Below are 27,036 nucleotides of genomic sequence, written 5' to 3' on the forward strand. Positions count from 1 at the left end.
GAAAGGTAAAGCTGTACCCTTTGTGGGACTCCTATATACACAGACACCCCAGACCTGCCACTCAGAGCACCAGAGCTCTCTCTGGCTTGCATTTATAGCCAGTCCCCACTCTGTCAACTTATTTCTAGGTTCTGCTCACAGGAGTGTGTTCAGAGAGTGCAAACAAACATTTTCATTATCTGTCCTTAAACAAAATGTAATTAGCTCCAGTGGGGAGGAGGATGTCTCGGATGCCGTTAAGGTCAGTGTTGAGCTAATGAACTGCCCCGAACCATTAATGTTTGATTTTCCAGACTTTATTGCTTTTGTCTTTAACTGTGCTCAACTCATTGCTCATTTCAGGAACCTCGTGTTTTTGAAAATAACACACGAGGGCTGGAAATAGTGCTTAGCTTGCCTGGCATGCTTGGTTGGATCTGGGCATGGCGGCACATGCCTGAAACCCCAGCATGGTGGTGCTATTGGCAGGAAGATCAGATGTTCAGGGCCATCCTCATCTACCTAGGATGTTTGATGTTGGCCTGGCTATATGAGGCACTATACACACACAAACACACACACACACACACACACACACACACACACATATAACTTTAGATATATATAAAATGATGTATGTGAAATTTATCTTCCTTTTTTAGTAAGAGCTATGCTTAATTTAGAAAAAAATTGAAGGCAGGAAAACAAAAGAGAAAAATCACATAAAAGTGTCCTCTGAGCAATATACACAATTAGCATTTAGTGTATAACTTTGCAATAGATTTTTTTCTGTCTTATTCATTATTATTATTATTGTTGTCATCTGTGCATTTCCATTCATGTTTCTGTGTGCATGCACCACTGCACACAGTGGAGCCCAGAGGGCAGCCTTTAGGAGCTGGTTCCCTCTTTCCACCACACAGGGATGGAACTCTGGTCTGGCTTGCATGGCAAGTGCCTGTACTCACTGAGCCATCTCGCATGACCCAGACGGTGCCAGAGTGCACATACTGACACTTAAAATAAACATCGCAAGTGGAATTCGGGCCATAGCGTCGTAGAGATTCTGCTTCCAGGATGTGCTGTGGTCACAGAGGGTTCCGAATGACCTGGTTTTCTAGGGGGTGAGCTCTTGTTAGTTGTCAAAGGGGAAATGGAGCCATCAAACCCAGTCTTCAGTGGGTCTAGTGTTTGCTGTAGATGGCATGCTGGGATGGTGTAGGAGAGCTAGTGCTCTGCTTTGCAGCCTAGTCAAAAATATGCCCTCAGTTAGAACACATGAAACTGTAGGCTTAGTTTGCGCAGCTGGAGTACAGACACAGGGACTCATATGTGCCGCAGAAACTTGGCTCTAAAGTGTATGTGTCTATGAAGAGACGGGCGCTACAGCTCGGGGACTCCGATGTTCTTTCTCAGTTCTTAGGACATGAATCCTTAGGTCACACTGTCTGCTTTTGATGTATCTCTTCAACATTTATCAGCAGTAATGTGGGGGATGGCTCAGTTGGTAAAGGGCTTGCCAAGCAACCCCGAGGACCTGAGTTTGATTCCCCAGCAGCCGTGTAAAAAGTCAGTGTTACTAGGCACTGGCTTTTCACACGTCTGAATAAAATGCCTTTTTAAATGTAATGTATTAAAGCCATGAAGCTCTGTTTTGTGTGCCACTGTCCAACCACCAACACTAGGTACCCAACACTAGGTACACAAGACAAATGACTCATTGACTTGACCTATACGGTCTATCGGTCTCAGAGATCAGTTACCACCAGAGAGAACAGAATAGCACGAAATGTTAGTGTTGAATAAGTGTGATGTGACCCTGTGGTAGATGCTGTCTTAAAGGTTTTAATTCTACATTAATTACGTTCGTCAGGAAGGACAGCAACTTAGCAGGTGTTTCCTCTAAATACAGTTTATCAAACTTTTTTCATAGGCAAGACCAACACGTTATGTATTTATAGACTTGTGGTTTTACCAGTTGTCTTTATCATGTGTTGCTAAATAACGTATTCCAGAGAAACGAGCGAGTGTGTGTGTGTGTGTGTGTGTGTGTGTGTGTGTGTGTGGTGGGATATGTAATATAAAGGGAAACCAGGAAATTGATTACAAAAGGGCCTGAGGACCTGTTTTCAACCCCCAGAAACCATGTTAAAAAAAATCCAAGCATAGTTGGTGTGCTTGTTATAATCCCAGCACTCGGGAGGCACTGGCTGGCTGACTAAGCATACTTCCTGAGCTCTAGATCAGTGGGCGACCCTTTGTCAACCAAAAACAAACAAGGTGGATGGTGTTTGAAGAATGACAGTTGAGGGTATTCTCTGGCTTTCTCCACATGCACATAGGTGTGCACATGCAGGTGTACACACACACACACACACACACACACACACACACACACCTGTCTCAGTCTTGTGTTGGAATTCCCACCGTGTGCTTGTCGTCACAGGACAGAGCCTAGCCGAGTGGTTTTTGGAGCTGAGTTTCTAGAACTTACTAGAATGTGTGTGTTTGAGGTATTTGGGACCATCCTATGGTGCGGTCTACTGAGACAGGGTTTCCTGGTTCTGTTGCTGATTTAGGTTAGATAAATCTACTTCGGTACAACTTTACTTACATGGTATTTTAATTTTCTTCTGTTGCTGTTTTGGTCATAAGTTGCACTCTGACCGAAGGCAGCTTAGGGAAGGGAAGAATTTATTTGACTTACACTTCCAGCTCAGAGTCCAGTCTATCGTTGAGGAAAGTGGAGGCAGGAACCTGGGTGAAGGAACCATGAAAGAACACTGCTTGCTTGGTCACTCCCTGACTTGATGTGGTTCCCTCGTGGACTTCTGCTTAGGTGGCTTAATTATACAGTTTAGGACCACCTGCTCGAGAGAAGAGGGAGGGGAGAAGGGAGAGGGATGGGCTGTTTCAGTTTGACCCTTAAAGGTTACACATAGTACACATAGTATAAGCTTTTAACAGAAGATAACAGTAACCTCTCCCTAGTTTTGACAAAGATGATGATAATAAATATATTCTAAAGTAGATAATTGGTATGTTTATTTGGTTTTTGCGTCTTGAGTTTAGCAACCTCCCTGTTTCTTTGGCTTGGGATTTTACACACTGGCACCTAAGTAGCAGGGTGGTGTTAGCAAGGTGTGATCTAGTGCTAGTCCTGAGAAATCTAGAGAGACATCCAAGTGACCCCAACCTCTCCTTGAATTTGCCACCACTGGTGACATTGACAGGTAGGCAGCTCTGGTGGGTGGAGGCAGGAAGATCAGGAATTCAGAGTCATTTTGGCTACACGGGAATTTGGGGGGTCAGCCTGAGCTCCTGGAGATCCTGTCTCAGGTAAGATACTAAAATTCTGGGATGTTGGGTGGCTTAGCTGGGCTGTGTGGGTCATCTATTTGCAGACTCTTCATTATCTGCCACAGACACAGACCATGTTTGATGGGCTGCCAAGATATTTGCCCTAAAAGAATGAACAATCGGTCCTACGTGTTCAGTATCTGTGTTTAGCTTAAAAGGATCCTATTAGTTGTCTGAAATAAAAATTTCAAGAATGAAGGAATTTGGTAGGAGTAAAGGGGAAATGGGGGGGGGGAGATGGGGTATGTGTCAAAATGACTAAAATATATTATGTACATGTATGAAATTGTCAGAGTATAGGAAAGTGACAAGCCTCTCCTTCCATTCCCACATGGGAAGGGTCAGAGGATCTTGCTATGCTATAAGTAGAACTTTGGTGTTGGACGAATTTTAATAGTTGATTTTTTTTAAGTGATTCCTACTTCGTTATAATCCCGTTTGTAGACCTTAGAACAGTGTTGAGCAAGGTTTGGCCTATGGGCTAAATTCAGACTGCTGCTTATTGGTATAAATAAAGTTTTGTTGGAACATGGCCACTCTCAAGATTCAATTACTTAGAAACATGGTGACACCAACAGTCATTTCACACAACTGAAACTTCTGAAACCTTCCAAATTGTTCCTTCTCCAGTCACCATAGCCCATTCTCTGGTCACGCCCACTAGGGACTCAGCAACTACCCAGGATTCTTTTGATGCGAGAAAGTCAGCGACTTACAGCTTGTGGTTGAATCCTCCTTGCTGCCCAATTTTGTAAAGAAAACTTAGGAGAATACGAGTGTCCCAGTCACTGGAGGAGACGGATGAGGCTATATCCAAGGACAAACCTTCAGGCCCCAGCCTAGTCCATTGTTAGCTTAACACAAAATATGTATGTGACAGAAATATTATCCCCATGTCAGCAACCTTTGCAGTACAGGTTATTTGTTCTGGAATTCTTGATTTGCACATGACAGTTTTTCCTGTCTTTCTATCTTGCTTCGGTTTTTTAAGGAATAAGGAACAGAAAGCAGAATGAAGAGAGACTTCTGAACTCCTTTTGGGACTTGGTCATTCAAATGTGTTGCTGGAACGTCCCCAGCAGCCTGTGTGGAACAGTGGGGCATTCATCCTTGGGGTGCAGGAGTGTGGGCTCCTACCTTCCAGCCACACCTGCTTACCTCAGGCCAGCACAGTTTGGGCTGGGCCTGTCTGGGCTCATAGCTGCTGTCATTCACGCCAGTCAATGCTGTTCTTGTTTCTGAGGTGACCCAATCTTTCTCGGGCTGCTTGACCCACATTCCCAACCCTGGTGGTTCTCTCTTACTTAAGGCCAGACCTGGGCCACTTCCGTGCTCTCATTTTGATAAATTAAGAACAGTGAAATCCTCTCTGCAGTCCAGCTACACCTTAGTGACCCTGTCTCGTCCTCCTGCCTCACTGGACACTGGCGTACTTTACTCCAGAGACATTCCTAGTTCAGACTAACACAGCCGTGCACCTCTCCTAGCTCACTCCCACCCACAGACCACTTTCCTGGTCTCTCTTGGCCTCTAGGTTCTGTCGCCTGTTATGTCTGGATTCTGCTGGCTTCTGTCTGCTGTGCTTTGTTAAAGTCCCAAACTGTTCATTTGACTGGCTCTCATCCTTAGAGACTGGCTTGTTGTTAGGGTCCATCTGGTGTGTCCTAAGCAGCTTTCGTGTTTATGGTGGAAGAAGGATTCTTCTACTCCTGTCGATGCCCTGCCCTTCATAAAAGCGGGGGAATGTCAGGGAGTAATCACTTCTTCCATGAATTAAATGGTAGAGGGGATTTGGTTTATAAAAAAAATAAAAGTCCAGGAGGGGCCAAAGAGATGGCTCGGCAATTAAGTTTTCTGTTCTTCCAACATCCTCACTTGGTGGCTTAGAACCATCTGTAACCCCAGCTCCAGAGGATCCAGGGTCTCACTCTGGCCTCTGAAGACACCTGCACTCAAGTATACATACCTATACCTACACACACACACACACACACACACACACACACACACACACACACACACACGCATGCATGCACACGCACGTGCACACACAGAGGCACCTTTAAAATAAAAATCCCCAAGGGACTTCTTTGCCTTGAGTGGTGAGAGAAGCCACCTCTCCTGGTGTATCTCTTAATTAATGTATTTGAATTATCATACAGACTATTAGGTTTCATTATGATAGTTTCAAAGTTTGGTTTTGATGGTTTTCCTTCCCTCTTTTCTTCCTCATTCGTCTGTTTCCCTTTGTCCCTCCCATCCCCCATCCCACAGCCTCCTTTCTGCCTTCAGGTCCCCTATGTCTCTTGCCCTTCCCCACCCTCAACACCTTCTCCCCTTCCACGATCCTCTTTCCAGTTTCATAGCCTACACTCATTTGCACACATTCTCTCTCTCTCTCTCTCTCTCTCTCTCTCTGTGTGTGTGTGTGTCTGTCTCTTCACATATACACATACATTAATACATACACACACAGAACTCACACATATACATTAAAAGTTAGGCTCTGTATTTGGGGGCAGACGTAGTATTTGTCTTTCTGAGTCTGCATCACCTCACTTAATACAGTAATATCCAGATCCACTTACTGTCCCACGATTTCCACATTTCTTTATAGCTTAATGAATGAAATCTCCTTGTGTATGTATGCCTTGTTTTCATTATCTATTTATGGGTTGATGGGCATCTAATAAACAGGGCCATACAAGTGTCTCTGTGGTCCTGGGATAGAGTCCTGGGAGTGTCTGTGTAGCTAAAGGACAAAGGGGAGAAGTTTGGGCAGAGCATACACTGCAGGAGACAGATGTGCACTGGGGATACTGGAGGGCTCACGTGCTGTGAGGTACAAAACCCAGTGCGAATGTTTGGAGGAGAGGGTGCTGTGGAAATGAATGCTGGAGGCGCCTCTGGCACCCCTTGGAGGGCTGCATGGTGGTGGCAGTGAGGTGAAGGAGTCAGCTCTGGGCTTTGGTCAGCAGTCTGCACGGAGCAGCCCTGAGTGTTTTGGGCTGGTGCTGCCTCTTCAGCCTGGATATGTATATCTAGGATGTTGGCTCCACCCTGCACTGCTCAGCCCCAGATGACTTCTGAGCTGCATATAAGAGCTCTTACAAGGCTTCTCTTTCCATTGTCCTAGGAGAAAAAAAAAAAAAAAAGGTGAAACGAATTTGCATGTCTTGAAAAGTGCCCCCTCCCTTTTGCCTTCTTGCCTCTATTGTTACAAATAAGACCCAGGGAACTGTCAGTGAGGGCTAGGACTTTTGTGGACTCTCCTGGGAAACCGCCATGCTAGAAGCAGATAGTCCCTGCCCTTGCAGGAAAACTACATTGTTACTGCAGCAAGACCAAGAGGAGGAGGATAGGCTGCAGGGCTTGTCTCAGGAGACCTTGTTCTTTCTCCAAGGATGCAGTTTACGGAAGGACTGCTTGGCACCCTGGGAACCTAAAAATGGACCTCTTTGGAGGCTTGGGGCGTTTCCTGCTGTGCTGTGCTGGACATTCGGCAGCACAGTTGTGTCAAAGGGAGGCCAAGCTCTGGAGTACATCAGCCCAGTATGAAGATTGAGGAGGCAGCCAGCATGGGGTGTGTGTGTGTGTGTGTGTGTGTGTGTGTATGTGTGTGTGTGTGTGTGTATAGGGCCCGCCCTTCTCCTTATTGTGGAGCCTTTTCTCCCACACTGGGCTTGAGGAAGGAATGCATCTCAGGGCCCTTCTCCTTACCTGGTGTTGAGAGCCCGCCACGGTCCTGTCTCTTTTCACTCTTCTCAGAACAAGCCCGACAGAACTCATACCACAGTGATCCAGGCCTCAGGAGTTCCCGGCTCATCTCACTCTTGTTCTGGGTCTTGGATGAGTGATCTCCAATGATCTGGCTTCTGTATCTTCTTTCCTCCCTCCTTGCTCATTCTCAGTTTGAGAAGTCTGCCAGACGTCCTCACAGGAGGGCCTCACCACCTTGGTTCTCCTCCTTCCTAACTTCAGGCCACCTAACAGCAGGAATTCCCTGTTCTCACGGGCCATCCTCCTCCCCCGTGTGGACAGACAGCAAACATTCCTGGCCTCTGTTTCCAGGCTTTGCCAGCACATAGTAGGAGCTAGGATGAAGAGTGGCATCCCACCCCTCCTCACCACAGGCTCTGTGTCTGTGTGGTGTTCCGCAGCTGGGCTGACTTTGAGAATCACAGCCCTGTTTTTAGCAAGGCAGGAAGTGGAAGGGATTCCATGTAGACTCCACATCCAGGATGCTCCAAGTAGTTATTATGGGTGATCTTGATACGGCAACTGTTTATGTCAAAAGCCCATAGAGACCGTTTCCATGTGGGTTGGGAGATGAGCCTGTTCCATGCCAGATGTGTGACTCTGGGCAAGCGACGATCCTCAGGATGTAGTGGGTGTGACCTCTCTGAAGCTCATGGCACAGCTACAGGGATCAGAGGGGACAGCATTTATCCCCACACCAAACTGGGTGGGAAACATTTATTAGTGTTACTCAATTGGTTACCTAGTGGCCAGGGCTCGGATGTTCAACCTTTGGATTCTGTGTGTGCCCTAGTTTCTGTTGCTGTGAAAAACCACTGAGACCAAAAGCAACTTAGGGGAGGAAAGGATTTATTTCAGGTACAGGTTACAGTTCGTCATTAGAGGAACTGGACTTTAAAAACTAAGAGGCTGCCTAGCGTAGCATTCAGAGAGCTTTCGGTTTAAGCACTACCACATGCGGAGAAAAAAAAAAAAAAAGCAAACAACAACCACCCCCCCCAAACCAAACAAGACCAAAGCAGAAACACCCCAAATTAAAATACCAAACAGATATGGTGGTGCTCATCTGCCACCCTAGCACTAGAAGGCACAGGCAGGAGGATAAGGAGTCCACCGTCATCCTTGGTGCTATAGGCTGCGGAGAGAGTTGAGGGCAACGTGGACCACATGAGACCCTGTGTCGGGAAAAATCGATCGAGCAGAACAGGGTGTGCCACTGAGACGCTCCTGAGAGGTTCCTCTCCCTTGATATTAAAGCCGTCTTCTGAGAGTAGAGAGCACTGTACTGCCTGCAAATTTAAAATGGCATCACTTTATGCTTATGTGACCTGAAGATGGCGTGAAATTTTGTAGAAAATTGAGAGCATATGAGGAAATATAGAAAATGAAAGCTTCGGTTCTAGATTCAGATCTTACCAGTGATAACAAAGTTTACTTCTTGCCCGCCTTTCTTTCCTTTCCTCTAAGGGCTCATGTGTCTCAAGCAGGCCTAGAATCCACTGTGGAGCCAAGGATGACTTGTGCTTCTGATTCTCTTGCCTCTGTGTCCTGGATGCTGGCATTACAGGCGTGCACCGATGAACCTAGGTCCTATGGTGCTGGGGCCCCGCCCAGGGCTTTGCGCATATAGGCAAGCTGTCTACCAACTCAGCCACATTCACAGCCCTCCTCCAGTCTTTTATAAGTGCTGGTGTGTGTGTGTCTGTGTGTGTGTGTGTGTGTTTGTGTGTAGACAAATGTATACATGTGCATGCTCCTTTTTAGAAATCGGGGTGGTATTTATATACAACAGAAAGCTTGCCTTTGTGGTGTTTTTTTCTTGCTGTTAAGTCATTTGGTAGCCACATCGTTATCAACCTCATATGAATTGCCATTGGCAGTAAACACAGATGATGCGGCAAAGCCAGTATCTGCCTAGTGGTCTAGCTTACAGATTGGATAAAGTAACCCAGTCTTTCTCCTGCAGTGTTTGACTCTTTCCCAGCTCTCCTCTGATATAAATAACAACTATTCTCACACACACACACACACACACACACACACACACACACACACGAGACTATATTGTCTTTCCATGGAAAGGTCATTTTAAAATTAATTTTAAGACATGTAAGTGATGGGACTTGACATTCCCAGCAGCCGATGGCTATAGGGGGCCGAAGTTAATTCTCTTTTCATTAACACCTTCCTTACTCATTAGTGCCCTGTCTTTGCCTATTCTCTGCTGCTGTGAGCGAGGCTGCTCAGCAGCTCTCGTCCATGTTCTGTCTCTCGGGGCAGCCTTGGCAGAAAGGGATTTGAGATAGGAGCCAAGCAGAGAAGGAAATTATCATTGGCAGTTTGGATGTCAGTCCTTGGCTCATTGCATATGCACTTCTGTGTGGTTGAAACATGGTCACTGTCCCTCGCAGGTGAACTGCAAGCCTTGGCCTTGCCCAGAACCTTTGGCTGACTTTTACAGATCCTTCTTAAAATGGGGCCTGGTAATGCCACAGAAGAGTATGTTGAGTACTCTGGGTCTTAACTCTGCTCGTGTTTTGTTGCTCCTGTCCCCCCTACCCCCACTCTGTGTGTGTGTGTGTGTGTGTGTGTGTGTGTGTGCTCGCGTGTGCGTGCATGCTTTTCTAAGTACATACCATGGCATACATGTAGAAATCAGAGGACAGCCTTGGGGGATGTTCTCTTCATCCTTGTTTGAGGCAGCATGTCTTTCTCGCCAGGCCAATCAGTTGGGCTTCCCAGGATCCTCTTGTCTCTCCCTCCTGTCCTGAAGCAGTAAGTGGACCCCAAGGAGTGCTTGGCCCAGGGCAGATGGGGTCAGGGGAAGGAGAGCTCCCATATACAGCCTTTCTTGGTAATTTCTCAAATATTGATTGGTTTGATGAGGGAAATCATGGCTTGCCAATCTCTCCTGAGGATCTAGGTCATGCGCCTGAGAACCCTCATCTACCAGCAGAGCCCTTCTTCTGAGGGCCCTTCCTGGACACCAAGTTGACCTCAGTTGACCTAATGTACAACCCCTGCTCACAGAGGTACAGAGAGATGTGCCTTTTCAGTACCAGGGATCCTGGTAGCCAACATTAACCCGCACAAAGAAACAGCTCTGCTAACTCCGTCACCACCCTGATCTTGGTTGAGCCTTCTCGTTCTTTCTACCGTGTGTTGTCATGGCTTCCTGGAAATGACAACTTCCAGATGCTCTGAGGGTGCCTGGTCCGCTGCCGTCTAATTGATCTCAGCACTAACCTGAGAGTTCCAGGCTTGAAAAGCAGCGCTCCCTTCCCCAGAGGGTGTTCTAAATGTCCTCGACCACCCGTTCTCTTCCTTATTGTGTACTGTGAATTGTAGGAACATGGGAAATTTGGGTAGTAATGTTGGGCTTCAATTTTTACCACCAAGACTTAGGAAATACGAAGAAAAAAATTAATGTTCATTAGTAATTAGAAACTGTAATCCTGCTGAGGACACATCTTACTGCTACTATAACCATAAAACACCATGATAAATATAAAAATATGCTAGAAAATGGAAGGAATATTTGTGTCCTAATTTTCTTATTAAACTCCATCAGAACTACCCTGCATCACACAGTATCCTTAAATAAATGGGGCTTACCATTAAATGTAACATAGCCTAATATCCCGCCGTTTGCTTAAAACTGCAATAAAGCTGTTAGCAGTTTTTACACCTTTTTAAAAAGGTGAGAAATGCTTTTATCACCTGGGAAGCTATAATTTATTTGAGGACAATTGTTTGTTCTTGTAGGTGATAGTTGATCTGTTTTGTTAATTTGCTCATATAAAGCATATTCATTGAGTGCCGCAGTGTGGTGGGCACTGTGTGTATTTGTAAAAATAGAGGCCAGGCTTTGCATCCTCTTTGTGTAGTCTGTCCCCACCCCTACCCAATCTGTCTGTCTGTCTCCCCCTCTTCCTCTTCCCTTCTTTCCCCTCCTCTTCCTCTTTCCCATCTCTCTCGTTTCTTGTTGTTTGTTTAGTATTTCTTCACGTGTGTGTGTGTGTGTGTGCTACATGAGCGTACGTGCCTGTGGGGTTCAGAAAAGGATGCCAGATCTTTTGGAGCTAGAGGTTCCGGTGGTTGTGAGCTGCCCAGTGTGGGTGTGGACAACCAAACTAGGCTTCCTCTGCAAGAGCAAAGTGTGCCCTTAACCACTGAACAATCTCTCCAGCCCCATCTCCTCGGTGCTTGTTTCTTCTTTGTATGTTGTTGCTTTAGGGCCTCCTCACTGCCTTGTATCCCATAATGCAGGGTGGTTCCCACACTGAGTGTTCTCACAGACTGCCCGTGCTCATTACAGGCTCATGTGTGTCCCAAGGAGCTTGTTTCTTGACCCAGGTGAAGCTTGGTGGAAATGTCTAATCTAAGAGAGGGACTCCACTCTTTCAATGTAAGCGCCACAAAGGAATGTCCTTAGCCTTTAGAATACAACCTCATCCTTACTAGTTTAATAAATATTTGTGAACAGTGGTGACTCTAGTTGTTTTCCCAAATCTGATTATAGTTAAGGTCAGGTTCTCCAGCATGGCTCTGAACATAGAATTATCCCTGTCAATAACCAATAAAAATAAATCCCTTTTTTAAAAATTAAATTGTCCAGGAATATATGAGAGAAGTGTTCTGCTGGCCCCATGGCTTACAGAGGAGCCAGTGGCTAGCTGCTGGGAGAGGGACAATCATACTCCTTTGAGAATATGCGTGCCCATTGTAGCTAGGCAACCCCACACCCATGCACATATAAAGAGGGGGGAGGGAGGGAGGGAGAGAAAGAGAGAAAGAGAGGAGGAGACATGAAGTTATGTTGTGTTGGGGGATACAACCTAAAGAGTTGGAGGGGAGGAAGAGTGTGTGGATATGGTCATATGTCATTGCATACATGAGTGAAATCCTAAAAGAATAATAAAAATGTTGAGGCCCAGTGGTGTGGTTCATTTGGTAGGAGGCTTGCCTAGCCACATCCAACCCCAGTTCCACATAAAGAGATGGCACACACCTGTAATCTCAGCCCTCAGGTGGTAGAGGCAGGAGGATCAGGAGTTCCAGGCCATTATTGACTATGTAGTAAGTGCAAAACTAGCCTGGAGTTCCTTAGACCCTATATCAAATAGGGAAAAAAAAAGATCTAAATAGAATATGCTAGAGAGTAAAAATAACAGTGCCCTTCATTCTGAAGCTGCCGTGAGGCCGGGCTACACCTTCAGATCCTCTCTGTGTCCTTAGCCACAGCACCATGTGGAAGAGGAATCCCTGCAGGGCTGAGGTGGGGTGGGCCATGGCAAAAAGGTTCCTCCCTCTGGATCTGTCTGGAAATAATCTCACAGCCTCACTGCTTCTCAGACTCGCTTTCACGCAGACTGGCTAGTTTGCTGGAATCTGGCCTGACTGGAGGCGGTTCCTGCTATCTCAGAGATGTGCTCATTTTAGGGGAGGTCAGCCACTTCAGAAACATTTAAGACTTTTGTGGCTTGTTTGTGGTACTGAGGAGGTACCTGTCACGTGTGTGAGTGGGCAAATCAGAGGGCGATGCTGGGTGGGTGTCCTGTTCTCTCCTTTCTTTATCTTACACTCTTGGGGCAAGGTAGCAACGGAACCCAAAGCCATGCCGACAGCCAGCAAGCTCGACAGTCCTCCCCATTTCCTCCCCAGCCCCTCCACTCCCTAACTCAGGGGAGCACAGGCATGTGTGGCCATGCACGGCTTTTTATGTGAGTGTTAGGGATCTGAACTCAGGCCCTTCTGCTTACTCAGGAAGTGGTATTAGCCATTGGGCGATCTCACCTGCCTCTGTCCAATTTTTTTACATTGTGGTTCAAAATGTTCTCATCTACAGAGTTCATGCTCAGACACTATACGATAAAGTTACCAAAGAAAATGCTGCAAAAAAAATGCACCTCCCAATGTTTTGTGTTTATGAGTTCATGTTGGGCTATGTTGGAATGTATCCAGGGTGCACACAGGCCACAGGTTGGCCATGCGTTGCAGAGCCTGCAGCAGTTTTCAGTTTTCTCTTTTCTCCTTTCCCAGATCTGAAGAAAACGCTCGCCGTCTTGCTGGATAACATCCTGCAGCGCATTGGCAAGCTCGAGTCAAAGGTGGACAATCTGGTCAACGGCACAGGAGCGAACTCCACCAACTCCACCACGGCTGTCCCCAGCTTGGTGTCGCTTGAGAAAATTAATGTGGCAGGTAAGGATGGCGGTTCCATGCCCAGCCATGGGAATGAACCCTTCTGAAAACCACAGCACCAAGGTTCTTACTGGTGCAATAAAAATTCCATGAACTTGACATGAGTGTCATGAAGGCAGGCTTTACATTTATTTTTTAATAACAGATACTGGGAGACCTCTATGGTTGTCTCCGAATAACTGGGGAATTCTCTGACACCCAGGCAGATAAAGAGCTCCCAGAATTGAGTTGTGCTGATAAGATTCAGAACATAGATGAAAGGAAGCACAGAGGTTATCAGAACAACTCCCACCAGATGAGTACTCTCCCTTCCCACCTCTTGTCAGATGCCAAAGCCTGCTCAATGTTAGTAAACCTGGTGTGGACATGGACTCCCGCGATCCCAGCCTGTGAGAGTGGAGGTCACGGAGCAGCTCAAGGTCATCCTCAGCTACTCCCTGAGTCTGAGCCCCTCCCCGGCTGGAAGAGGAAACTAAAACGTGGAAGGGCCAAAGCTGGAAGAATTTTTACAGATGATGAGGTAGCGCTGTTTTGTAACACAGAGCGTAAAAGAAATTCTCTGCGGCGGCGGATAGACACAAATGGTTAAACTCATAGGGAAAAAAAGGGGGAAAAAGATGGAAGAATGTAAAAGAATTTCTCATTCCACAGAGGAGGGTCAGACATTGAAGGTCATCTCCGTGGCACAGCCTGGGCTGTGTGAGAGTCTGTCTCAAGAAATAAAAATAAATGCTAGGTAGCCAGCATGATAGATGGAAACCCCAAGATCCTGGAAGTTAAGGCGACTTGCTATTCATTGCCTGTGTAGCTTCTCTCCCACCTCGCTAAGGCATTGCCACTGCACAGAATGCCTCACACGAGACAGCTGTAACAGGGTCCCTTCAGCAAAACCTTTCTGGCATATGCAACAGTGTCTGGGTTAGGGGGCTGGGATGGAGTTCAGTTGACAGAGTGATGCTTGTCATCAGGAAGCCCTGGGTCCTATCCCCAGCAATGCCTAAAACAGGGAGTGGCAGTGCACACCACCCTCTCTGCACTTGTATTTAGGTGGAGGAGGAAGTAGTGTGATCAGAAACTCAAGGTTACCCGCAGCCACGGGGCCAGTTCCAGGCCACACTGGGGTATAATCAACAAACAAAGCGATACAGAAAGGCTGCTTCCTCTCCCTTCTTTTCCTGTGACCTGAACCTCTTTTCTCATGGACCTAAAAGTGGGAGAGATTTTTCTCTCCCCTTTCCTACCTTTCCTGGTGTCAAAAACAGTGAATGCTTCGCATTAGGCAAGCTGGGTGGATTACCTTTTTCTCTGGCTTTTTGCCATTGTGCAAGTTTTAATTCACAAACTATATTTCGAATAATCCCAGCATCTCACCAAAGTGTGAAAAATAACTTTTAATTACAACACAGAGACAGTGTCATCTAGGCCATAAATCCTGTCTTCCCTGCCATTTCCAGCAGTTTCTGTAATTAGACAAGGAAACCTCCCACTGTGTTGAGCTGCTTATTAATAAGTGGGCGCTGTGCCTCTCCAGGCTCTGCTCTCAACGCCCACTCCCACGGGGGGGTGGGGGGGGGAGCTTGTGGAGAGCTCCTGACTGACTTCATCATGGTTATGTGGTATCTGATTTGAAAGATGGAATGGTGTCTCTGCCTCTTCCTCTTTCTCTTCCCCTCCCATGGTGTATGTGTGTGTGTGTGTGTGTGTGTGTGTGTGTGTGTGTGTGTAGATATGTGCTACTTATTCTTCTGCATGTGTGTGGAGCTTAGGAGCCAACATTGGATGCCTTCCTCAATTGCTTTCAGTTTTATTTGAGACAGGGTCTCTCATTGGCCAGATCGCTGACTAGGCTGTCCTGATTGGCCCCAAGGTTCCCCCTGTCCCTACCTACCCAGCTCTGAGACTGCAGGTGCTTTTATGTGTATATGAAGTCCTTGTGGGCTTGAGACAAGCACTTTACTGAGCCATTTTCTAAGCCCGCAGGATGTTTTTCTTCCTGTTTTTAGGTTTGTTCTTCTATGATCAGCCCATGATCTAGCTAGACTTTTATGCCATCACTCTCTCCCTGCTGTGTGACCCTGTGGCCTTTAGCTGTCCAAGTTTGCAACCAGGATATAGAGAGAGGCTGCTTTTCCTGAGTATCAGATCCTAGGGCACACATTGTGGGTGAACTCTGGAATGCCATGGTGTAAATGCTTTCAAGTGGGATACTTGTTGGACCTGGGTCCTGTGCTACTTTAAGTCAGCTAACAAGGGTCTGAGGGGCTCGTTCTGGAAGCTAGTGACTCAGATTGAAGCATCTTTATAGGGACCACCACGGATGTGCTTCCAATATTTAGTGGATTTAATATAATACAAACCCCAGAATGAAGAGCTGGCAGGGTGGCTCGCTGATTGGATGTATGTACTGCTCTTGTGAAGGACCCAAGGTCAGCTCCCAGTTCCCATGGTGGGTCACTCATAATCACCTTAACGCCAGTTCTAGGGGCCCTGGTGCCCTCTTCTTGTCTCTGTGAGCGTCTGCACCCACGTGTACATACTCACTCACATACACATAGTTTTAAAAAAGAAAAAACATTAGCATGATGTTGATTTTTTTAAATTTAAGAAATAGTGAATTCAGGATCATAATTACTTTGTTTTGAGACAAGCTGTGTATTAGTTGCTTTCCTGATACTTTGACAAGACACCATAACCAAGACAACTTAGAGAAGGTAGGGAAGAGTGACAGCCAGCATGGGAGTGTAACAGAAACTTAGGGTTCAGATCTTGATTTAGAGCAAGAAATAGAGTGAGTTCCCTAGAAAGAGCTCTAGTCCTTAAACGCTCAAGGCCTGCCCCCAGTGATACACTTCCTCCAGCAAGACCACACCTTCTCAACCTCCCCAAACAGTGCCATCAACTGGAGACAGATTATCCTAATGCCAAAGACTATTAGGGACAAACTACCACCTGGTCTCATGTTTCCTAGGCTGGTCTTATTCAACCAAGACTCTCTGAGCTGCCGCCCCCCAATCCATCCATCCATCCATCCATCCATCCATCCTTCCATCCATCTAGGTTTTCAAGATAGGGTTTCTTTCTGTAGCCCTGGCTTCCTAGAACTCACTCTGTTCACCAGACTGGTTTTGAACTCTCAGGATCTACCTGTCAATACCTCCCAAGTGTTGGGATTAAAGATGTGTGGCACCAAACTGGCAATTCCAAACTTCTTATCCTTATTCCTCTACTTCCCAGTGGATTATAGACCTGAGATACCACACCAAGTTTATGGGATGCTGGGGATGCAGCCCAGGGTTTTGTACACACTGGGCAAACACTCCACTAACTGAGCCACATCCCTAGCCCACAAATTAAATTTGTAATAATCAACCCCATGCTCCCGCCTTTGTATCCATATGTTTAGGTACACTCCATACCTTCAGTACATTGGATAATTAGGGCAAGAGTATACACACATAAAATAGCAATGTAGCAATGTGGTATTGTTATGAGGTAGAATGACTGAGGAGGGCTTCTACAGGAAGTTACATTCTGGAGCTGGTAAGGATTGGGGCCTAGGAACCTTGTGGAAGAGAAGCTTCCTAGAAATGGATGTGACCTCAAGAAAATGTGGAGAGAAAGAGAGGAAGCTAAGAGCAACTGTGCAACTGGTGCCTGTCATGCTCCTGTTGTTGCAGGGTCCATACACTGTCTTCATCTGTTTTGTATTTGAATACTTGAGAAGCAAGTACTTGAACATGTTTTATTGAGTTTAAGTATTTGGGAACGGAAAGAGCCCTTGATGTCACAGTGTCTGCAAGGCCATGTATGCCCTCCATGTCAAATACTTAATTACTGCTGTGTTGAAGTACTTGCAAAACAAAACAAAACAAACAAACAAAAACTTAAGTGGGGAGGGCTTCTTCTGGCTCACAGTTTGAGGGTCCAGTCCATCATGGCAGAGAAGGACAGCAGCTGAGCGTGAGGCAGCTGGTCATATGGCATCCAGTCAGGAAGCAGAGGGAGATGGGAGATGGATGCTGGTGCTCAGCCAGACTTTTTCTTTTTGTGTACTCTGGGAGCCTGGTCAGTGGATGGTACTACTCTGTGGGTAGGCCTCAGTTAACCCAGAAACGCCCTTGTGGACATGCTCAGAAACTTGCCTTCTGGAAATTCTAGAGCCTGTCAAGTTAAAAGTTCATACCCTTCTAATAGCCATAGGAAAGAGATTATTTATGCTTTAGTTGCCCGCCCCCCCCCCCTGCGCATTTCTATCTGTAATTCATCATATTGGGCCAAGTCAGTGGCTTAATTACTTTTGTATTATTATAATAAGACACTTTGGCCAAGGCAAGTTAAAAAGTTAAATACTTAATTTGGGGCTAACAATTTCAGAGCATTGGGGTTCATGAATATCTTGAAGGGGGAGCATGGCAGTCGGCAGGGAGGCCTAGTGCTGGTGTTTGCTAAGAGATTACATTGCAATTCACAAACAAAAGGTAGTGAGAGCTAACTGAGAATCCCCCAACAGAGAATGGCACGAATTTTTGAAACCTCAAAGCTTGTGCCCAGTGACACACTTCCTCCACCAGGCCACATCCTTAATACTTCCAAAACAGTTCCACCAACTGGGACCAAGTATTCAAACATACATCACCTTTGGGGCCATTCTTATTCAAACCACCACAGTCTGCAACAGAGTTGTTACCATTTTCTGAAAGGTCTTAGAAAAGGCGAGCTGAGCTTCCTAGACTATTAGCCTTTCTGATAGAGAGGTTCCCTCTGTATTGGCGTCTGCTGCTTTAGCTGCCGTGATGTGGTCCCTCTGTGAACAGATGCATCTTTTCTTTTGCATGCACATGGATTTGCTAGATGTTCTCCTTCCTTTCCCCTGATGCTGGAGGCTCCTTTGTGACTTGTCAGCTAACCAGTACATGGGTTTTTATCTGTTTGTTTTGTAACTGCCTCCCCTGTCTACAGACAGGTTGCTCTAGAGGATGAGAGTCCCGCATTAATAACTCTCCACCATGAGCAGCCTGCCATTGCTTTTGCTGCTTCATGACTGTGCAGTTGGTCCTCAGAGCCCTTTTGTCATCTCAGCAATGGCTTGAGAGCCGAAAGAGAGTTCATTTTTATGGGTTCCAGCCCGACTTAAGTGAGGTTTTTCTTTCTTCCTTCCAGCATGAAGACATGTGGTAATTGCTCAGAAACGCTCTCCCTGGCGTGTCTTTACAGCTTACTCTGGCGATGCTCAGCTCACTGATGTTTCTGATTGCTTACTGTTGTGTCTTATTGCTTGCTGATCTATCTTCTGGTTGACTGTAAACTGCTTCTAAATTGGGCACTGTAGCAGTTGAAAGAGTGTTCACTGAATTTATTTATTTTTAAAGAAGGAACAGCCGTGTGTGTGTGTGTGTGTGTGTGTGTGTGTGCGTGTGTCTATGTGTGTCTGTGTGTGTGGTGTTATCCCTTCTTTGGTCTGTTTAGTTGTATTCTCGGTGACTTTTTTCTAAAGTGACTTTTTTCCCCAAATTTATCACCCTTGGGTTTTGTTGTTGTTGTTCTGTCAGAGTTAATGTGTCCTTAGGGAAATTTAGGTAGAAAATGAACTTTGTTAAGATAAAAAAAAAAATCACATTTGCAAACCCTGTTTATTTTGTTGGAGAAGAAGTAAATGAGAGAACAGATCACAAAAGTCCTGCCCTTCCTCTCAACCACAAAGTAAGGTAATTTACCCGGAGTTACCTCTGCAAGAGCTTGGATGCCCCCTTGTCATGGTTCTGCGTTCCTGGGATCAGGGGAGCGTGGCTAGGTGGTCCAGCACTGCCCCAACCAGTTCAGCTTCCTCCCACTAGAAACAAATGATGCTTTGGTTCTTAGAAAGACATATATTGGGGGTGGGAAAAAATGGCTCAATTGGAAAAGGGCTTGCCTTGCAAACCTAAGGCCCTGAATCTGATCCCCAAATCCCACCCTACAAAAGCCCAGGTGTGGTGCTTCATGTTCCGAGGAGGCGGAAGCGTGCAGGTCCTTGGGGCTTGCTAGACACCCAACCTTGTCTGTTTGACAAGTTCCAGGCCAGTGAGACATCTTGTTTTGAAAACAGAAAGGTGAAAGGACCTGAGAAGCAATAGCCAAGGTTGTCTTCACACATAAACACATACATGTGTACACCACATATACATACACATGCACACACACACATATATATACATACACACACAGATACACCCATGTGTATTCCACACACATACACATGCTCACACACAAACACATGCATATGCATACACAAATATACATTCACACATGCATACATATCATGCCTCAAAAAAAAAAAAAAAAGAACAAAGAAAAAAGAAAAGAAAAAATTTCTCTAGTTTTGTTTTTTTAATTTTTAGGGTCATGTACCAGGTGATGGGTTTCACCCAGGCATCTTCATACACGTGCCTACTCCATCATACTTATTTGGATGTTTCAATTTTTGTATGTATTTTGACTTTCTCTAGCTTTGGAAATGATGTAAGTGATGGAGCACTGGCTGGGTAGGTCTTTCCGGGACAGGCTGAGGGTGGGCAGTAAGTGTAGATACATGAGTGTGTGTGTGCCTCCTCCTGGGGACGGGAGCTCTTCACTCTCGCTATGCAGCCATGGTCCAAGCCTGACCGCTGAAGGACCTCAGCGGCTCTGCTCACAGCGCCTGGGTTCTATAAGAACAACTTCTCACCGTGTCTGTTCTCCATTTCAGCTGATGGCAGGTTACTTGGAGGCAGAACTTGACATCTCCTTTTTCTTTCTCAGCCTGTAGTAGATGCCATTCAAGGGGCGTTAACTCCTCTCTGATTGCTTGTGACTGTTTCTTGGTATCTTGAGGTTTCAATGCTGGGGCCCCTCCACCAAGCACGGTAATTGTATCTCTAGACTGTAACCTCCTAGAAGAGAGGACATCACAGAGCACTCTACAACAAGCATACATTTGTGTATATGACTGTATTAGTTACTTTTCTCATTTTGGCAAAACAACTTCGGAAGGGAGAGGGGAGGAGGAGGGGGAGGGGGAGGGGTTTATTTTGGCCCACTGCTTGGGTGTTCCTGGTGGGGAAATCATGTAGCAAGAACAGGAGGAGGCTGCTCCCGTTGCCTCCAGTCAGGCAATGGACTCTGGTGCTCAGCTCACTAGAGTCTCCTTTATATTCAGTCCAGAATTCTAGCCTGTGAATGGTGCTGCCCACGTTTAGCCTGGCTCTTCCCACTTCAGTTAACTCAATGTAGAAACTTCCTCATAGATATGCCCAGGAGCTCATCTTCTAGATGGTTCTAGATCCCATCAAGTTGGCGGTGAATTTTAATCACAACGCTTACATTAGCAGTAACCATTCGTTCCCATGCAGAAGCTGAGTGCGTGGCTGCTGTTGACTGACTGTCCCATACAAGCAAAATATGTAACAGTAGCATGCATGTTGTATTACATTCACTACAGCTGCAGGGACAGTTGGGAAATATAGTCACAAAATCCATTGTTCAGGCGCAGCTCACTGGCTTTTTCGGTATTTAATCCAGCTTGATTCTTAGGCAGCTCTCCATTTCTCAGATCACATTTGTGGCAAACATTTGGGGTTTCCAGTCCTTGGGAAGGGCAGTGTGTTTGGACCTAGATGTTGTTCTGAAAAACAATCACCATAATTATTGCTCTTACCATTTGAAAATTGGAAAAGGTCCCCGCTGAGTTCTAGGACTTGCCTTTAGCAGTGTAATTCCCCGCTCTGTGCTGCTAATGGACCTTGAAATTAAGTCACACCTGTGCTCCCTTCTTGTTTGTGAGCCCAGAGCAGTGCTTGTGTTAAAGTAGCACGGGAAGTGTCCCACTTCCCTGCCCAGGCTGTAGCTCACCAAGTCACTTTCTCAGGGTCAGGGATTAGCCAGCGAGTACTCCCCCCTCCATGCTGTGTCTGGCCAGGCCAGGTAGGATTACAGGGTGTTTTCTTTTTAATTTGAGCACAGCAGGAGCATGGCCCACTGTGGCTCTCTGTTCTGTCCTTTGCAAGGCAGCAGTGGGGGCTTGAAGACAGGTCAATATGTCATCAGTGCGGAAGGTGCATGATGTTGGTGTGGTTTTAACTTTACAAGGATGTTATGATTTTAATCATAAAGAACTGAAACACACATGGCTGCAGGATAGCTCAATTGGTAAAGTGCTGCATGAAGCATGGAGCCTTGAATTTGGTCCCCAGAACTTATGTTAAGGAAAAGAATGAATGAGAGGAAAGGAAGGAAGGAAGGAAGGAAGGAAGGAAGGAAGGAGGGAGGGAGGGAGGGAGGGAGGGAGGGAGGGAGGGAGGGAGGGAGGGATGGGAACGGACACGAACAAATCAGGCATGGTTGTGATTTCCATTTCTGAGGAATGAGAATCAGGCCGGAGGGGAGATAGATACCCAGGACTCTCTAGTTAGCCAGCCTACTCTACTTGGCCAGCTCAGAGTCAGTCTAAAAAGCAAGATGGGCTAGGGAGATGGCTCAGTGGCTAAGAATGATTGCTGTACAAACACAAAGACTCACGTTCAGATCTCCAGTGCTCATGTAGTAAGCCAGCCATAGTGTGCCCGTGCCTGTCACTTCCGTACTGTGACAGTAGTAGTAGTCCAGGTTCACTGAGAGACCCTGTCTCAAGAGAATAAGCTGGATAGTGATAGAACACTACTGTCCTCAACCACACACATATGCCACACACGTGTTCATGGCCATGCACATCCTCACACAGATACCACACAAGTTCATGGCCATACACATCCTCTCACATATGCCACATATGTGTACATGGCCACACACATATGGCACACGTGTTCCTGGCCATACAAATCCATACACATATACCACACACATGTTCATGACCACACACATACGCCACTGCCACCACCACCACCCCAATAGATAGCACCTACAGAAAATAAACTTCCAGGTGAAGTCTTTCTTTGAGGTCCACATACATGTGAGAAAAAAAAAAAAAGGCCTGAATACTTGTTAGCGTCTTTGTCAGTGCCACAGGAATCAGATGCCATTGTTGGTGAGATTCTCACTTTGTGTTGGTCAAGGGTGTTTTGATTTTTGTCATTAAAGCGAGGACTGCAGTTCAAGTGAAGCAAGCAACGCTGACCCTCGGGGCCATGTGTCTGCAGCAGTGACTCTCAGCTCTGGGCAGCGTCACACCCCCAGGGAACACTTGGCTCTAGCTGGAGTCGCTGTGGTTGTCACAGCTGGGAAGTCCTATTTATATCTTATGGAAAGAGATAGAGACACTGCCTAACAGGCTCTGCTATCCACAGCAGCCCACACAACAGAGGATTCTCCAACCTCAAATGTCAGCCATGCTGTGCCAAGCAACCCCAGTCTCCCAAGGTTTCGCTGCATTCTGATGGTAGATGTTAGTCCCAGGGATGGGCAGGGAAGACAGATGCCCAGTTCAGGGCTGACAAGATGGCTCAGTAGTGACCACATGATCTGGTGACACAGCATTCAGTCCCTGAAGCCCAAACAAAAGTGATGAGAGAACCAACTCCACACACTTGAACATGCCATACAGGTATGTACACATACAATGTTTTACATACACATACATTCTCTCACATCATCACCACCACTGCCACCACCACCACCATCAATAGGGGCTGGAGAGATGACTCAGTGGTTCACAGCACCTACTGCCTGAATTTGGTTCCTGACACCCACATTAGGTGGCGCACAGTCAGTTACCTACAGGTCCAGGGGATCCAGCACCCTCTTCTGGCCTCTGCAAGTACCTGTACTCATTTGCACACCCTTACTCCCCATGCATGCATAACTCAAAAATAAGATGTTTTTTTAACCCAACACTAGTGATAGATTAACAGTATAGGTAGGTGCCTGGTGACATTGTTGCTTGCACCAAAAAGACAGAACTGTCTTCTCCCTGCAAACCAGCTTGTTTGCGATGCCTCCCTCACCCCTTGCCCTGCTTAGCTTCACAACTGGCCTTTGAGACCTACAGCAAAACAGATTACATTCTAAACTTCCAATGCTTATTTTGGGAGCCTGACCTTAACGCCTTCCCTGGCCCACAACCAGTGCAGTTTTGGCAGTGAACATTGTGCTTTCTGCTTATATGAAAGGTAATTATTTCTTTTCATAAAAGAGCCACTGATTCGGAATAACGATGGCACAAAGTACTGTGAAACAATGGATTTAAATTGCAGAATGTTGGATAGAAGAAAACCTGTTTTATTAATTTGAAGCAGAGTGTATATATAATTATCAAGATATGAGAGGGTACATTTAATGACTCAGGGAAAACAAATTATGCCCCCAAAGATCGACTTTACAGCATGAGGTACCCTCGCCAGCATACTTAGGGCACCTGGAGAAGAAGACAAACCAGAAAGAGGTTGGAGTTGCCCATGAGGAGCGTCTGAATGGAACTGTAAAGTTTCTGCTTTGTTCTGCTAGTAGTGGCTGCAGAGGAAGGCTTCAGGCTCCAGGGTGAAGAGATGAGCTCTGATTTTCAAGCAGTAGTGAACACACAGGTGGCAGGGGGTCCATTCCAAACTCAGGTGGGAAAAACTAGGCTGGGGAGGCAGCTCAGGAAGTGGAGAGTTTGCCTTTCACTCTAGAAGCCTGCGGTTCTGTCCTCTGTACTTGGTAAGCCTTGTGTGGTGCTGCCAGCCTGTTAGGGTCCCTCAGACTCAGAAGGTAGAAGCAAGAGAGTCAGGAGTTCAAAGTCATCCTCTGCTATAAAGTGGGAGTTCCAGGATAGCTCCTGTACATTCGTTTGCTTTCTATCGATGTGATAAAATGCTGACCCAAAACCAACTTTGGGGAGGAAAGGGTTCATTTCAGCTTATAGCTTATAGTACATCATGGAAGAAAGATCAGGCAGGATATGAAGCAGAGACCACAGGTGAACACTACTTACTGGCTTGACTTCAATAATTCTCTTAGCTTGTTTTATTTAAGTACAGCCCAGAACTATATGCCTAGGGGTGGAGCCACCCACAGTGGGCTGAGCCCTCCCACCTCAATCATGGATGGAGAAAATGCTGCCCTGGAGGATCAAGAAGGCTGAGTCTGATGAAGCAAGACTTTGCTGATACGCTCCTCCTAGACAAAAAGGGGTGGAGAGAGCAGCCCTTAGTGAAGAAAACCACAGGGCTCACTGTACTACCCAACATTTTCCCTAAAAAAATAAAAGAAAGAAAAAAATGCTTGCCTACAGGCCAATCTGTTGGGAGCATTTTTTTTCTCTCTCTCTCTCCCTTCCTTCCTTCCTTTCTCTTTCTTTCTCTTTCTCTCTTTCTCTCTTTCTCTCTCTCTCTCTCTCTCTCTCTCTCTCTCTCTCTCTCTCTCTCTCTCTCTCTCTCTCTCTCTTTCTTTCTTTCCCCCAAAGGAATCAGGAAGAGGACTCTCCACAAATTCTTTCTGCTGAATTGGGGCAACAATTTTTTAAAGGGGTGGAGAGGGGTAGTAAAATATGCAAAACTGGTTAGACTTAAGAAAGCTAGCTTTAGCATCTCTTATCCATTCTGTATGCTTAGAAGTCTCGGCTTAAGTGAAGTTGTGACTCTGAAAAGCTGGATGAACTGAGTCCATCAGGAGTCGGAAGCTATTCTTGAAGCCATTCTGGAAGCAAGTCTCTGGAAACAAAATTAGGAGGAAGGTGCCTGGAACACCAAGTCTTTTCACCGTCTCCACAGACAAATCTTGTCAGAGCTACACATTCCGCAATATATGAATCTTATCACCAACATATTAGTACTATTAAGTTATTCATATGGATTATACAGGGTTCACAGATCAGTTAAGGATGAATTTTTTTGCTAACTGTTTGAGCAGGTGAAAGATAGCTATACTTCTATGAGTTAATTTTATCAATAACCAATTGTAATAAATCTTCATTCTTGCCATGTGAAGGATGGCATGATGAATCTTAAGGATTCCACAGTCAGCAAGATGTTTTGTCTAATTTTAGCTGAAGTTTGGGCTAGAGACATTTTGTTTTAAATTGAAATAGAAGTTTATAGCAGAATGTTTACATGAATAACCATTTGGAGTAATTATCTGGCTAAACATCCATTACCTGTCTTAGCTCCACAAGTTCATTGTAAGTTGAAAACCACAACTAAGTTATTAGTGAAGTTTCGTGTAGATAAGTCCAGTCAATATTTTATCTTCTGTCTTTTTTGTTTTCTTTTGTTTTGTTTTCTTTGGTTTCTCTGTATAGCCCTGGCTGTCCTGGAGCTCACTTTGTAGACCAGGCTGGCCTCTGAACTCAGAAATCCGCTTGCCTCTGCCTCCCGAGTGCTGGGATTAAAGGCGTGCGCCACCACACCCGGCTTTATCTTCTGTCTTAACACCTATAATAAATTGTTAGCTCCCTTTTTATGACCTTTGGTTAATTTTTTTTTGGTTTTTCAAGACAGGGAGGGTTTCTCTGTATAGCCTGGCTGTCCTGGAACTCACTCTGTAGACTAGGCTGGCCTCAAACTCAGAAATCCACTATCTAAGAGCAATTAACTGGTGGCACTTGGGAGACTGGCAGAATTCTCATTGTAGTTTTGACTATCATAAAAGGACCTAATAGCAGTCCCACTATATAAAAGCTTAATAATCACTGATATAATTTTAGAAATTCTTATAGGATCATCATTAAGACTTATGAAGCCATCTATTTGTATAGTATCACTACTAGATAGTACATCCTTATGGATCTGCAGAAATCTGCTCCAAAGGGGTGGGCTATACTTAGTGATTGTTATATATGTTTAACAGTAACAGGAAATGCATATTAACAGCAGGAATCTTTCCTGAAAGAATCCCTTACAGCCTTGCTTAATAAGGGTGAACCTGTTGCAGATTATATAATAATCTGAAGCAGGCCATCTCAGGAAGATCACCAGCTAGTTATTAGCTTTTCCTATTATGGCTCCTGACAGAGTGGGGTGGTGAAGTCTCGCACTGTTATCATGTGAGCTGCAGTGTGTTCTTGTGAATGTGGGTGCCCTTGCATTTGGAGCATAGATGTTCAGAATTGAGAGTTTCTCTTGGTATATTTCTTCTTTGATCAGTATGAAGTGTCCTTCCTTATCCTTTTTGATAACTTTTGGTTGAAAGTGCCTTTTATTTGATATTGGAATGGCTATTCAAGCTTGTTTCTTGGGACCATCTGCATGGAAAATTGTTTTCCAGCTCTTTACTCTGAGGTGGGGTTGGTCTTTGTCACTGTGGTAGATTTCCTGTATGCAGTAAAATGCTGGGTCATGTTTACATATCTAGTTTGTTAGTCTGTGTCTTTTTATTGGGGAATTAAGTCCATTGATGTTAAGAGATATTAAGGAATAGTGATCGCTACTTCCTGTTATTTTTTAATGTTATTTTTATATTTCTGTGGCTATCTTCTTTTGGGTTTGTTGAAAGATGATTACTTTCTTGCTTTTTCTAGGGTGTACTTTCCCTCCTTGTGTTGGCATTTTTCATCTATTATCTTTTGTAGGGCTGGATTTGTGGAACGATATTGTGTAAATTTGGTTTTGTCGTGGAATATATTGTTTTCTCCATCTATGGTAATTGACGGTTTTGCTGGATATAGTAGCCTGGGCTGGCATTTGAGTTCTCTTAGCATCTGTATGACATCTAGCCAGGACCTTCTAGCTTTTTTAGTCTCTGGTGAGAAGTCTGGTGTAATTCTGATAGATCTAACTTTATATTACTTGATTTTTTTCCCTTACTGATTTT

General features: G+C 45.5%; 1 protein-coding gene and 1 non-coding gene across 6 annotated transcripts in view; both read left to right on the plus strand.

Annotated features, from left to right (window-relative positions):
• Positions 1 to 27,036, plus strand: part of Mgat5 (mannoside acetylglucosaminyltransferase 5) — a 283,416-nt gene that overhangs the window by 102,545 nt on the left and 153,835 nt on the right. For all 5 annotated transcript variants that reach the window (XM_006529056.4, XM_030255028.1, XM_006529055.4 and 2 more), the window contains one exon: positions 13,141 to 13,302. In XM_006529056.4, the coding sequence (XP_006529119.1) occupies positions 13,141 to 13,302 (162 nt within the window). The remainder of the gene's footprint in view (positions 1 to 13,140; positions 13,303 to 27,036) is intronic.
• On the plus strand, positions 24,349 to 24,478 carry Gm23370. The gene has a single exon (XR_003949244.1).

This window comes from Mus musculus, chromosome 1, assembly GCF_000001635.26.
Source record: "Mus musculus strain C57BL/6J chromosome 1, GRCm38.p6 C57BL/6J".
Lineage (NCBI taxonomy): Eukaryota > Metazoa > Chordata > Mammalia > Rodentia > Muridae > Mus > Mus musculus.